This window comes from Eleutherodactylus coqui, chromosome 4 (assembly GCF_035609145.1).
Source record: "Eleutherodactylus coqui strain aEleCoq1 chromosome 4, aEleCoq1.hap1, whole genome shotgun sequence".
Taxonomy (NCBI): Eukaryota; Metazoa; Chordata; class Amphibia; order Anura; family Eleutherodactylidae; genus Eleutherodactylus; species Eleutherodactylus coqui.
In genome coordinates this window covers 243,669,797-243,685,273 of record NC_089840.1, presented here as the reverse complement: position 1 = coordinate 243,685,273, position 15,477 = coordinate 243,669,797, and the positions used below count along the sequence as shown (strand labels likewise).

Sequence of the window (15,477 nt, the reverse complement as noted above, 5' to 3'; positions counted from 1 at the left end):
ACAGCATGCTGAGGGGTAGGCGTAGGCCTAGAGGACGTGGACGCGGCCGAGGACGCGTAGGCCCAAGTGAGGGTGTGGGCACAGGCCGAGCTCCTGATCCAGGTGTGTCGCAGCTGACTGCTGCGCGATTAGGAGAGAGGCACGTTTCTGGCGTCCCCACATTCATCGCCCAATTAATGGGTCCACGCGGGAGACCTTTATTAGAAAATGAGCAGTGTGAGCAGGTCCTGTCGTGGATGGCAGAAAGTGCTTCAAGCAAGCTATCATCCACACAGAGTTCTGCGCCGTCCAGTGCTGCAAATCCGAATCCTCTGTCTGCTGCTCCTCCTTCCTCCCAGCCTCCTCACTCCACTACAATGACACATGCTCAGGAGCGGGCAGACTCCCAGGAACTGTTCTCGGGCCCCTGCTCAGATTGGGCAGCAGTGGTTCCTCTCCCACCAGAGGAGTTTATCGTCACTGATGCACAACCATTGGAAAGTTCCTGGGGTCCGGGGGATGAGGCTGGGGACTTCCGGCAACTGTCTCAAGACCTTTCAGTGGGTGAGGAGGACGATGACGATGAGACACAGTTGTCTTGCAGTGAGGTAGTAGTAAGGGCAGTAAGTCCGAGGGAGGAGCGCACAGAGGATTCGGAGGAAGAGCAGCAGGACGATGAGGTGACTGACCCCACCTGGTGTGCAACGCCTACTCAGGACAGGTCTTCAGAGGGGCAGGCAAGGGCAGCAGCAGGGCAGGTTGCAAGAGGCAGTGCGGTGGCCAGGGGTGGAGGCAGCGCCAGACCGAATAATCCACCAACTGTTTCCCAAAGCGCAGCCTCGCGCCATGCCACCCTGCAGAGGCTGAGGTGCTCTAAGGTCTGGCAGTTTTTCACAGAGACGCCTGACGACCGACGAACAGTGGTGTGCAACCTTTGTCGCGCCAAGATCAGCCGGGGAGCCACCACCAACAGCCCCACCACCACCAGCATGCGCAGACATATGATGGCCAAGCACCCCACAAGGTGGGACGAAGGCCGTTCACCGCCTCCGGTTTGCACCGCTGCCTCTCCCCCTGTGCCCCAACCTGCCACTGAGATCCAACCCCCCTCTCAGGACACAGGCACTACCGTCTCCTGGCCTGCACCCACACCCTCACCTCCGCTGTCCTCGGCCCCATCCACCAATGTCTCGCACCGCACAGTCCAGCCGTCACTAGCGCAAGTGTTGGAGCCACGCACCCGCACGCTCAATCGTTAACCGTCCACATAGCCAAATTTATCAGCCTTGAGATGCTGCCGTATAGGGTTGTGGAAACGGAGGCTTTCAAAGCTATGATGGCGGCGGCGGCCCCGCGCTACTCAGTTCCCAGTCGCCACTACTTTTCCCAATGTGCCGTCCCAGCCCTGCACGACCACGTCTCCCGCAACATTGTACGCGCCCTCACCAATGCGGTTAGTGGCAAGGTCCACTTAACTACGGACACGTGGACAAGCACAGGCGGGCAGGGCCACTACATCTCCCTGACGGCACATTGGGTGAATTTAGTGGAGGCTGGGACAGAGTCAGAGCCTGGGACCGCTCACGTCCTACCCACCCCCAGAATTGCGGGCCCCAGCTCGGTGGTGGTATGTTCGGCGGTGTATGCTTCCTCCACTAAAGCACCCTCCTCCTCAACCTCTGTCTCGCAATCTAGATGTGTCAGCAGCAGCAGGACGTCGCCAGCAGTCGGTGTCGCGCGGCGTGGCAGCACAGCGGTGGGCAAGCGTCAGCAGGCCGTGCTGAAACTACTCAGCTTAGGAGATAGGAGGCACACGGCCCACGAACTGCTGCAGGGTCTGACAGAGCAGACCGACCGTTGGCTTGCGCCGCTGAGCCTCCAACCGGGCATGGTCGTGTGTGACAACGGCCGTAACCTGGTGGCGGCTCTGCAGCTCGGCAGCCTCACGCACGTGCCATGCCTGGCCCATGTCTTTAATTTGGTGGTTCAGCGCTTTCTGAAAAGCTACCCACGCTTGTCAGACCTGCTCGTAAAGGTGCGCCGGCTCTGCGCACATTTCCGCAAGTCCCACACGGACGCTGCCACCCTGCGCACCCTGCAACATCGGTTTAATCTGCCAGTGCACCGACTGCTGTGCGACGTGCCCACACAGTGGAACTCTACGCTCCACATGTTGGCTAGGCTCTATGAGCAGCGTAGAGCTATAGTGGAATACCAACTCCAACATGGGCAGCGCAGTGGGAGTCAGCCTCCTCAATTCTTTTCAGAAGAGTGGGCCTGGTTGGCAGACATCTGCCAGGTCCTTCGAAACTTTGAGCAGTCTACCCAGGTGGTGAGCGGCGATGCTGCAATCATTAGCGTCACCATTCCTCTGCTATGCATCTTGAGAAGTTCCCTGCAAACCATAAAGGCAGCCGCTTTGCGCTCGGAAACAGAGCCGGGGGAAGACAGTATGTCGCTGGATAGTCAGAGCACCCTCCTGTCTATATCTCAGCGCGTTCAGGAGGAGGAGGAGAAGCATGAGGAGGATGAGGAGGAGGGGGAAGAGACAGCTTGGCCCACTGCTGACGGTACCCATGCTGCTTGCCTGTCATCATTTCAGCGTGAATGGCCTGAGGAGGAGGAGGAGGAGGAGGAGGATCCTGAAAGTGATCTTCCTAGTGCGGACAGCCATGTGTTGCGTACAGGTACCCTGGCACACATGGCTGACTTCATGTTAGGATGCCTTTCTCGTGACCCTCGCGTTGCACGCATTCTGGCCACTACGGATTACTGGGTGTACACACTGCTCGACTCACGCTATAAGGAGAACCTTCCCACTCTCATTCCCGAAGAGGAAAGGGGTTCGAGAGTGTTGCTATACCACAGGACCCTGGCGGACAAGCTGATGGTAAAATTCCCATCCGACAGCGCTAGTGGCAGAAGGCGCAGTTCCGAGGGCCAGGTAGCAGGGGAGGTGCGGAGATCGAGCAGCATGTACAGCCCAGGCAGTGCAACAGTCTTTAAGGGCCTGGACAGCTTTATGTCTCCCCACCAAGACTGTGTCACCGCTCCCCAGTCAAGGCTGAGTCGGCGGGAGCACTGTAAAAGGATGGTGAGGGAGTACGTAGCCGATCGCACGACCGTCCTCCGTGACGCCTCTGCCACCTACAACTACTGGGTGTCGAAGCTGGACACGTGGCCTGAACTAGCGCTGTATGCCCTGGAGGTGCTTGCTTGTCCTGCGGCTAGCGTCTTGTCGGAAAGGGTGTTTAGTGCGGCTGTGGGAATCATCACAGATAAGCGTACCCGCCTGTCAACCGACAGTGCCGACAGGCTAACACTCATCAAGATGAACAAAGCCTGGATTTCCCCAGACTTCTCTTCTCCACCAGCGGACAGCAGCGATACGTAAGCAATACGTAGGCTGCACCCGCGGATGGAAGCTACGTTCTCTCTCACCATCCAAAACGGGGACATTTCTGCTTCATCAATCTGTGTCTAATATTCCTCCTCCTCCTGCTGCTCCTCCTCCTGAAACCTCACGTAATCACGCTGAACGGGCAATTTTTCTTAGGGCCACAAGGCTCACTCATCTAATTTTTCTAAACAATTTTTATATGTTTCAATGCTCTTAAAAGCGTTGAAACTTTAACTTGAACCAATATTTAGTTAAACTGGGCTGCCTCCAGGCCTAGTTACCACTTAAGCCACATTAACCAAAGCGATTAATGGGTTTCACCTGCCATCTTGGTTGGGCATGGCCAATTTTTACTGAGGTACATTAGTACTGTTGGTACACCAATGTTTTGGGGCCCTCACCTACAGTGTAATCATAGCAATTTGTATGTTCTTCGCCTGCACTCATGGTACAGAAGTGTGTGTGGGGTTGGCCTACACTTTAGCTACATAAATGTAACTTGGGCCTTGGCTATACTGCAGCTACTGAAATGGAACTAAGACTGCTCTCCCACTATACTGCTGCTTCGGAATTGTTCCTGGGGCCTGTGTAGGCTGCTACAATGACTTAAATGGAACTAAGACTATGCTCCTCCTATACTGCTGCTTCGGAATTGTTCCTGGGGCCTGTGTAGGCTGCTACTATTACTGAAATGGAACTAAGACTGTGCTCCCCCTTTAATGCTGCTAGTGATATGTTAGTGGGGCCTGTCGCTAATGCTACGGCTGAAATGTTACTAATTCTGGGCTCTGCCTATACCGCTGCTAATGGTATGTCTCTTGGGTGTGGAAACAGAGGCTTCCCAAAGACATGATGGCGGCGAGGCCATTTCCCACCAACGCTGTTACTGTTAAGGTGCATATAACCACGGACACGTGGAGAGGACACGTAGTGCCTCCAAAACATCCCCCGCCACGGCCCACTTAATCCTGGCCACATTCCGAAAACCAACAAAATAAAACCGTGCTACTAGGTCCGCAGTCACCACCACATTCCCACCAACGCGGTTACTGTTAAGGTACATATTACCAGTCTGACTGGGGCATGCAGTGTTGGCCGGAGCCCACCTGCATTAAGCATGACATTACTACCTCAGCTGTGTTGGGCAATGCAATGGGATATTTTTGTGTATCGCCGGTGGGTTCCAGAGAGCCACCCATGCTGTAGGTGCACACGGAGTTTAACCTACATGTGTCCACTTGTAAAGAACCCCAGTCTGACTGGGGCATGCAGTGTGGGCCGAAGCCCACCTGCATTAAGCACGACATTACTACCTCAGCTGTGTTGGGCAATGCAATGGGATATTTTTGTGTATCGCCGGTGGGTTCCAGGGAGCCACCCATGCTGTCGGTCGACAGGGACTTCACAATAGGGAGTTGTACCTGCCTGTGTCTATGAATTAAAAAGCCCGGTCTGACTGGGGCATGCAGAGACACCTTGACAGAATGAATAGTGTGTGGCACATAGGTTCCCCATTGCTATGCCCACGTGTGCAGCTCCTGATGGCGGTGGCACAGGATTCTATTTCTCATTGCTTCTGTACAGCATTGTGGGCTATCGCCCCGCCCCTTTTAAAGAGGGTCGCTGCCTAGCCGTGCCAACCCTCTGCAGTGTGTGCCTGCGGTTCCTCCTCATGGCAGATGCACTTATAAATAGACATGAGGGTGATGTGGCATGAGGGCAGCTGAAGGCTGCGCAGGGACACTTTGGTGTGCGCTGTGGGGCGGAGGGGGGCGGTTGGGCAGCATGTAACCCAGGAGAAGTGGCAGTGGAGTGTCATGCAGGCAGTGATTGTGCTTTGTTGGAGGTAGTGTGGTGCTTAGCAAAGGTATGCCATGCTAATGAGGGCTTTTCAGAAGTAAAAGTTTTTGGGAGGGGGGGTGGCCCACTCTTGCCGCTATTGTGGCTTAATAATGGGACCTGTGAACTTGAGATGCAGCCCAACATGTAGCCCCTCGCCTGCCCTATCCGTTGCTGTGTCGTTCCCATCACTTTCTTGAATTGCCCAGATTTTCACACAAGGAAACCTTAGCGAGCATCGGCGAAATACAAAAATGCTCGGGTCGCCCATTGACTTCAATGGGGTTCGTTACTCGAAACGAACCCTCGAGAATCGCAAAAAGTTCGTCCCGATTAACGAGCACCCGAGCATTTTGGTGCTCGCTCATCTCTAATGTTTTCCTATTTTTCTACATTTAAAACATTTTTTTTTCCTTAAAGGTTTGCTTTTGTGTCGCCACATTCCAAGAGCCGTATTATTATTTTTTTTCCATTGCCAGAGCCCTAGAAGACTTTGTTTTTAGCAGGATGAACTCCAGTCTTCATTTATCTAATTTTTTGGAACATGTAAAATTTTGATCACTTTTTATTCCATTTTTTCTAGTGTCAAGATTAACAAAATCTGTAATTCTGGTATGTTTTTTATTTTTATTGTTCACTGCATTCTCTGAGCAGTATAAATAATATATTAAAGTAATTCTACGGCCCGGTATGATTATGCTAATACCAAATTGTAATCGCTTTTTTCTTTTTCGCGACTTTTTCACAGTTTAAAAAAAAAAAAAAAAAGTAATAAAAGGTTAAATCACCCTCCTTTTGCCATATCTATAATAAAAAAAATCTAAATCATAAAAGGAAAATACATATTTGGTATCGCCGCATATGTAAAAGTCCGATCTATCAAAGTAATGCATTATGTACCCCACACGGTAAATGTAGTTCGAAAAAAAAAATAAAGAACGCCAGAAATGCACTTTTTCACCCTGTCTCCCAGAAAAAATGCAATAAAAAGCGATCAAAAAGTTGTATGTATTTTGAATTAGCACTAACGTAAACAACAGGACATCCCGCAAAAAATAAGCCCTTGCTCAACTATGTCGACGGAAAAATAAAAAAGTTATTGCGCGCAGAAGATGCAGCAGAAAATAATTATAAAAAATTAAATGTCTTTTAAAAAAAATACAAGTACTACAGCAAAAAAAAAAACTATACAAGTTTGGTATCGTAGTCATCATACTGACCCATAAAATAAAGTTATTATGTCATTTTTGTTGCAGTTTGTGCGCCGTAGAAAGAAAACGCACCGAAAGATGGTGGAATGTCATTTTTCTTTCATTTTACTCCACTTAGAATTTTGTAAAAGTTTTTCAGTACATTCCATGGTACTTTAAATAGCACCATTGAAAATTACATCTCGTTCTGCAAAAAACAAGCCCTTATGTAGCGACGTCGATGAATAAAAAAAGGAGTTATGATTTTTTAAACAGGGGGAGAAAAAAAAGAAAAGGGGAAAAAAAAAGGACTGCGTCATTAAGGGGTTAAATAATGTACTAACTCCCTTCTCTGGGTCATTAGGACGCAGGGATCCCACATATGTAAATTTTGTTTTTCATTTTTTACAAAAGTAAAGGGAGAAAAGTGTTTTTAGTTTTAGTTTTTTAATAATTTTTAAACTTTTTTAAAAACATTTTTACCCTTTAAGGGACCTCCACAAAGACCCATCAGGACCTCCAGATCACATTCCGGGGTCCGATGGCGACAGCCCTTTACATGCTGCAATCGCATAGACTGCGGCATGTAAAGGGTTAACACAGCAGAGATCAGGGGTTTTCTCCATTCACTGCTATGTAAGAGCTGGTGCACAGCTATCCTCTGACAGAGGGAGCCCCCTCCCTCTGTCAGCCCTTTACATGCTGTGGTCGCATAGACCGCGGCATGTAAAGTGTTAACACAGCAGAGATGGAGGTTTTCTCCTTTCTCTGCTGTGTAAGAGCTGGTGCCTGGCTATCCTCTGACAGAGGGAGCCCCCTCCCTCTGTCAGCCCTTTACATGCTGTGGTCGCATAGACCGCGGTATGTAAAGGGTTAACACAGCAGAGATGGAGTTTTTCTCCCTTTTCTGCTGTGTAAGAGCTGGTGCACAGCTATCCTCTGATAGAGGGAGCCCCCTCCCTCTGTCAGCCCTTTACATTCTGTGGTCGCATAGACCGCAGCATGTAAAGGGTTAACACAGCAGAGATGGAGGTTTTCTCCCTTCTCTGCTGTGTAAGAGCTGGTGCCCGGCTATCCTCTGACAGAGGGAGCCCCCTCCCTCTGTCAGCCCTTTACATGCTGTGGTCGCATAGACCGCGGCATGTAAAGTGTTAACACAGCAGAGATGAAGGTTTTCTCCCTTCTCTGCTGTGTAAGAGCTGGTGCCCGGCTATCCTCTGACAGAGGGAGCCCCCTCCCTCTGTCAGCCCTTTACATGCTGTGGTCGCATAGACCGTGGCATGTAATGGGTTAACACAGCAGAGATGGAGTTTTTCTCCCTTTTCTGCTGTGTAAGAGCTGGTGCACAGCTATCCCCTGACAGAGGGAGCCCCCTCCCTCTGTCAGCCCTTTACATTCTGTGGTCGCATAGACCGCAGCATGTAAAGGGTTAACACAGCAGAGATGGAGGTTTTCTCCCTTCTCTGCTGTGTAAGAGCTGGTGCCCGGCTATCCTCTGACAGCCAAGCACCAGCCCTTACCCTGCCACAGAGACCATCGGCTGGCTTCTGACAAGCCGATGGTCTCCATGGCAACCTGTAAACAAAGCAGAAGCGGAATATTGCCTGCAGATTGGTAATATCCCCCTGCTTCTTTTTTCAAAGTCCTGAACTGTTCTATGATGGACTGTGCAGGCAGAGCACAATGCCACAGCTTATGGCATTGTGCTCTGCAGGTCCCATAGTGAAACATAGCCCGGAAATCTTCCAGGCTATATCACTATGGGCAGTGGAGCTCGTCCCGGAAAATGTCCGGGTGTGGCACTCAAGGGGTTAAAACAGAAACCTATGCGAGCTCGGCGCTGGTGTAGGATTCAATCAGGTGCATGGAGGTGCCACCACATGAAAAATGTATTAAGCAATTTGTGCCTTTTAATACATTTGTTGCTCTGAGCCCAGTGTATCAAACTCTAGACTAAGCAAATATGCCACAATGCTTATGATGCAATTAAACATTGATGTGTGCAAGTTCTGTATAGAAGGGGTGATGAGCCCTTAGGAATAGGATTATTTTCAGTTCACAAATATGTTTAAGCTATGCCACTCTAAAAATGACCTACAGATGTGCAGAGTGTTCCCACTACTGTTTCAACCTGACAGTAATTGTATTTTCTGTGACTTTCCCATTCATTTGAATGTGAATTGCAGAAATTCATATGCTTGTCACAAAATAATGCAGAAATTAGCTTGTTCAGTTTTAAGCATGTTGTAAACTTGGTATCCTCCTCAGCTAGTAACCTTACCTGTGTCTCCTGGCTTGTAAGTAGACTTATCAGTCCTAATGATGCATATTTCATCTTTCTTGAAGATAACAAATTTCTTGCTGTCATCCACATTGATGTGTTCCCCGTGTGCAGACACATGTAAATGCCATACAGATCGATCTTCTTGTATTATTGGCGCCTAATGAGAAAAAGAAATCCATTTTTGTTATTCGGTTGTAAAATGCAGCCACCTGTGACTTAACCCCTTCAGTGGCAGGTTTATTATTTCCATGTCATGCCTCACAGGGCAGGTTTTTTAAATTAGGCAATAAACCCCCCTGAAGATTTCAGATGACAGCTCAGTGCTTTGCACATTTCAGCACTAGAGCTGTCCATAGAAATCTTCTGGGGTTTAACTTCATGGTCAGTGCCGCAAGCCCCGAAGATTTTTCGAGCGTGCCACTAAAGGGGTTAAGTGGTTATTCCAATTTCAGCAATTAAGTTATACTTTGTGTAATCAAAAGGGTACATTATTTTCCATTATACTTTCCGTATCAATTCTTTACAGCTTTGAAACCTCTCCTTGCGGTCATTCAAAGGGAACCTTCATTGCTTAATTAAAGGGGATAAACATCTGTAGTGGTCACATGATGAATGACAGATGCACGATGCAGAGCTGTGTCTTGTGACACCATATCCTCCCTTTTTCTCTGGTACGCTCCGTCCCAAAACATCCAGACAATCCCCAATGCACGGAACTTCAGACGTGCCATAAAAACACACCTCTTCATAGAGGCATGCCAAACCTCCTGATCTGGTCCCCCATCCCCACAATACACCCCCCTGCCGCTCTCAATGGCTTTTCACTTCACACCTCCTGTACTACCCCCACCCTGTTTGTGTCCCAAAAAAACTGTATATCACATGTTATTGTTGCATTGCTGTGTTCCTCTTGCTTTACCGCCTGCCCCTGTACCTTCTGTATTACCCCCCCCCCTTTGTTTCCAAATAATTGACTACCGCATGTAACTTTTGTAATCTCTGTACTTTTCATATTGTTTGTGTTCCCCATGTGCCTCGAAAGCGCTGCGGAATAAATTGGCTCTATACAAGTTAAGATTATTATTAGAGATAAGTGAGTATACTCGCTAAGGCACATTACTCGAGCGAGTAGTGCCTTAGCCGAGTATCTCTCTGCTCGTCTCTAAAGATTCGGGGACAGGCGCAGGTGACAGGTGAGTTGTGGCTGGGAGCGGGGGAGAGAGGGAGAGAGAGATCTCCGTTCCTCCCCGTTCTCCCCTGCCACTCCCCGCCGGCCCCCGAATCTTTAGAGACGAGCGGGGAGATACTCGGCTAAGGCACTACTCGCTCGAGTAATGTGCCTTAGTGAGTATATTCGCTCATCTCTAATTATTATGTGTCTGTATGTCCATCACTCGAGCACAACAGATTTGAGCCCACTGATGTGTTTATACATCGCATAATGTACCCTTTAGAATTTGGTTACATGTGGAGTTCTTTTATGGATTATTCATGGAAAATCAGCAGCAGCAAAATACACATCAAATGGTGTGGTTTTTGCTCCTGATTCTGCTGCAGAAAGGCTGTGGATTTGCTGCAGATATCACTCTGCATTGTAGAGCGAGTGAAAATCAGCAGCATAGATTCATGGGCTATAGGATTTAAATCACATGTCAATTCACACTGTGGAATTTCCCCATAGTGTATGGATGAAATTGATATAGCCAGTGGTGAGAGGTGTAGCAAGGGATGTTCTTCCACTGGTTACTTGTGGACACTGCCCCCTGTGGCACTTGGTGGAGTCAGTGAAATTGGTCGAGGACGCTAGGGGAAAACCTCAGGCCAGAGCTCTAGTGCCCAACTGCAATATTGGGCAGGTGGAGGGCATGGTACACCCTTGGTCCATGCATCCAATTCCTGCAATCCATTGTCAGAGACAACACAAAGATTCGAAAAAGAGGTTCTGCGGCAGCTGAGGTAAGAGGGAGCCTCCCGTCTACAAATGATAGGAAACGTCTTCATCCTTCTAAAAAAAAAAAAGGTCTGCTGCATCTGATGTGTCCTTCCTTATATCAAGGATCGAACTGGGGACCTCCTGCACTCCAGTCAGTAGGTCTCACTACTGAGTCATCCCACCTTTAGGTAAGTTCCTCTGCATGACTTTAGCCTTGTTCTATGTTCACTGCTAATCTACACCCTGCATCCTAATCCTGACCCCACCTCTGTTCCCTGATTAGGCTCATTATAAAAGCCTGACCCTGCCAATGCACCAACGCATGATTATTGTGCTCCATTGCCTTTATCAAGCTGCATCTCCTAACCTGCTTCTCTACTGCAAACTGTGACTACCTGCTGATGACTCCTGGCTCTCCTCCTGACTACGCTTTCTGCCTCATCCATTGTACTGCAAACGTGACTACCCGATAATGACTCCTCGCTTCAATCTGACTATGCTTTCCACCTCATCTATTTGCACTGCAAATGTGACTACCTGCTGATGACCTCCAGCTTCCTCCTGACTACTCTCCGGTCCCGCACGTCAACTACACTCGTGGTTCATATCCAGCATCGGTAAGATGTTACACCTTATCTGTTGGCTCAATATACAATACCCCAAGATGTTTGGTGTTAGTTTTGAAAAAAATATATGATGTTGCAATACTCTGTTGGGAGATATGTATTTTAGTGGCTACCTAGTGGTTGTCATGTGCATTGCAGTCTGTCAGGGATTTTGCTAACATGCTGTGGAACTAAATTCATGGAAAGTTAAGGCTAGACACATTTTTACATATATGCACATCTAAGGCTGGCTTCATATGAACATACTGTACATATCCGTAATATGGATATGTTTCAGATGACATTACAACTGAATGTCATCAGTATTTGATCTGTGTTTGCTTACGTGAATCTTATTTTCTACTGGGCAAATATGGATCAATTTTTGCTTAATAGAAAAGAATAGAAATACAGAGACAAAAAATACGGCTATGTGAATAGATAGATAAATTTATATTAGTTACATATTATGGTCCAAATACGGAGCTAAAATACGCCTGCCTGCAAGCGGTCTTAGACTGTATGTGCACAGGTGAATGTAAAATCGCATTGCTACACATGCAATCGCATTTAAATGCGAGTGTGATGTGCTTTTTTTCTCTCTCCTATAGGAAGTAATGGTCAATTCTCGCAGTGGAATCAGCCAAGAATTAGACATTCTGAGGTTATTTCATCTAGCCCTATTGGTGCAAGCACAAAGAAAAAAAATGGCCATATAAAAGAATCCATTGAAAAAATGGGTGCTATTCACATTGGAGCTCTGTCCGTCACTGACTTCCAGCAAGATGCCGAACTGCTGGCTGGAAATTGGACATTATAATCAATGGGGGCTGTTCGGCGCCATTTGGTTCCGTTATAAGACAGGTCCTTTTGGCCAGTGTACGCAGTTTTGGTGCACCATAAAGAGAGACAGAAAACAGAACCCCGATTGATGTGAACAAGCCCTTAGGCCTCATGTCCTCTTGCCCGCAGATATAGAGAGGTAATAGGCAGTTTCTTTCCTCTCCGGATCCAGTGCGGCTCTCCTCCGTGCAGACCGGATCTTTTTTTATCAGCATGGCGAATGTGTTTGGGCGCGCTAGCTGACACGCCTGGCACATTCACTGTGGGTATTTCATTTTTTTTTAAATCTCCTGCTTTCCTGCGAATCCGCAGCATGTCTACAGCAACAGCTGCGGGTGTGCCATGGATCAGCACTGCTTCCATTGACTTCAATTGAAGCCTGCAGAAGCCGTCCGTGCACGAGATCTGCAGAAAAATGGAGCATGCTGCGATTTCTTCCCATGCGTGCGACCCACACGCCGGGAAAAAAAAAAAATCACATCTACATGCATTAAGTTGCCCTGCGGATGCTAATGCATCCCTATGGGCAGCTAGGGCTGTGGATCTCCCGTGCGGGGGCCACACGCATATTTTATAATTAAAATACGCACGTGGTTATTGGGCCTTAGCCTGATGTGGTGTAGTTCGTTATTAAAACAAGTCATCACCATAGTATCTACAGGGTGAGTCATGGAAAAGTAGCCCTGGAGCAGGGGTGGATTGGGCCAGGGGGCCATGCGCCCCTCCTCCCCTCGGACTGGTACCCTAGTAAAGTTTTAAGGCTTCCTCTCTACTTTCAGTCAGTGTTCCTCCTTGAGTCAAAATCTGCATTTAGGTCAGATTTTCACTCTGTCTTTTTTGGCCGGCTGCACATTACCGGGTCGGATTCCACTGTGGGCTCCCGCAGCTGGCATACGCGTGTACCTCTCATCTTCAAATTTTCTGTGCTGCAGATGATCGGCACAGTGAGCCGTCGGACATGCGCAGTACAGATTTTCTTTTTTAAGCCCCTGCTTTTGTAATGTCAATTGCGGAAGGCCTGTGTGTCTCATGGCTTACATTGACTTCAATGGAAGCTGTCTGTGTGGAGCTTGCACAAAAAAAGAACATGCTGCAATTTTTCCAACACGGGCGGAAAATCACTATTGATTTTCACTTGTGTGCAGGAAAAAGCGTTTTTCCATAGCATGTTGTGGGCACTATGTGCTGCGGAATCCGGAGATGGACGTCAGCTCCGGATTCCGCAATGCAAATGTGCCTGTGTGCAGGCAGCCTTTTGTGGAAATACTGTGGTTTTTGCACTGCTGAGAATCTGCAGCATTTCCTCTAGCTGTAAACCTACCCTTAGGGTGCATTCAGACGACCGTATATCGGCCGGGTATTCACGCCGGCCGATATACGGCATCTCTCTCTGCAGGGGGAGGAGGCTGGAAGAGCTGGGAGCAGTGCTCTGAGCTCCCGACCCCTCTCTGCCTCCTCTCCTACTTACTATTTGCAATGAGAGGAGGCGGTAAGGGGGTGGGGCTAAATTCTGGGAATTAGCTCTGCCCCATCCCGCCTCTCCTCATTGAAAATAGCACATGGGGGTGGAGAGGAGGCAGAGAGGGGGCGAGAGCTCAGAGCACTGCTCCCAGCTCTTCCAGCTTGGGATTGGCTCCTGGTGTTGGCTCTTGGTCTCTGCTGTCCCGTGCCCACGGCTGACTTGCCCATGGTGATACCTGTTCAAGACAGCGGCAGCTGACACCTGGTCTGGCGATGGAGGCAGCATGCATCCAGCGCCAGAAGACAGCGTCTGACTGCACCTTGGAGGCGCAGCAGGACAGAGCAGCAGCTTAGACGCGGCGAGGGACGGAGGTGTGAGCCAGCGGTGAAGTGCATCAATCGATCCATCCTTCCACTGCAGGCAGGCGGGGAGGACTGTGAGAGCAGAGGCGGGAGCACAGAGGGGAGGCAAACGGGGAGACTGAGCGCATGCTCATGCGCGGACACATGGCAGTCTGATGGGGACTGTGACAGCGGGGCCGGTAGTGGAAATGTGAGGCTGGGGGGACGACTGTGACAGCAGGGCTGGGAGGCCGTCGGACAGCGGCATTAGGACACTGACAGCAGCAGGGTCCGGAGAGGGGAGATTGCAGCAGGACACTGACAGTAGCGGGGTCGGGAGGGGAGATGGGAGCGGAGATGAACCACTGACAGCGTGTTCCGGACCGCAGATGGCAGGCTAGCAGGGAAAGCCAATCAGCACCTGTGGGCGTCACCTAAACGTCCCCTGTATCTCCACCCTGCTAACCCATGTCTCCACCCATACTTCAGGTGGAGACATAATGCACCAGTATTGGGCATCTCTATGTGATCCCAACATGAAAAAATCACCAGCCAACATCTCTTAGGCTAGAATTAGGCTACCTTCACATTAGCGTGAAAATCACATGAGATTTGTGATTTGCAAAACACACCAATCTCGCACAAATATGAACCCCATTCTTTTGAATAGGTTCATACACATTAGCGATTTTTTTTTCTTTCACCCCTGCATAGCATCGCGGCATATTCTATCTAGTTGTGAGATCTTGCATCGCAGCCCTATTGTTTTCATTGGGGCCAGCGGCACCAACCCCATTAAAAGCAATGAGAGAGCTCTGTGATCCTCTGCCGCAGCTATGAGAGCCACGAAGGGGGAATGCACTTCACCCCCGAAGTGATGCCAGGCCATTTTGACATGAAAACACCTAGTTTCCCTAAGAAATTCACATGGTGACAAGAGCAGTATCTATCACACGCGCCAGTGTGAAGGAGCCCTTACATGGAGACTTTGCCCACAATAGAGGTTGCACGACCAAAGATTGGTGTGTAGCTCTGCGACCTTGCCCTGCCATTGAAGTCAGTGTGAGTAATGGGTCACAACAAATCCATTGTCTATGGCTTACACAATGGAGCTACACAGCAATCTTTGTTAGCGCAATCCGAAAGTTACTGTGTAGCCCAGCCTGAACAACGGCAGAATCTAAAGCCAAGTTACCTGCACTATCTTTTTATGGGAGGTGGCAGTCAACCGATTAGTTATGGGCCGTACTCATACACCCAATACTGTGAGGTAAATGAAATCTGCTCTGTGATTGGTGTTATACTGTGAGGTAAATGAAAGCTGTGCTGTGATTGGTGTTATACTGCAGAGGTAAATGAAAGCTGTGCTGTGATTGGTGTTATACTGTGAGGTAAATGAAAGCTGTGCTGTGATTGGTGTTATACCACTGAGGTAAATGAAAGCTGTGCTGTGATTGGTGTTATACCACTGAGGTAAATGAAAGCTGTGCTGTGATTGGTGTTATACTGTGAGGTAAATTAAAGCTGTGCTGTGATTGGTATTATACTGTGAGGTAAATGAAAGCTGCACTGTGATTGGTATTATACTGTGAGGTAAATGA

The 15,477-nt window shown here is 48.9% G+C and overlaps 1 protein-coding gene across 1 annotated transcript in view; it reads right to left on the bottom strand.

The window, feature by feature from the left end:
- Window positions 1-15,477, bottom strand: part of LOC136626161 (alpha-2-macroglobulin-like protein 1) — a 176,651-nt gene that overhangs the window by 150,258 nt on the left and 10,916 nt on the right. The window contains exon 3 of the mRNA XM_066600968.1: window positions 8,690-8,849. Within this exon, the coding sequence (XP_066457065.1) occupies window positions 8,690-8,849 (160 nt within the window). The remainder of the gene's footprint in view (window positions 1-8,689; window positions 8,850-15,477) is intronic.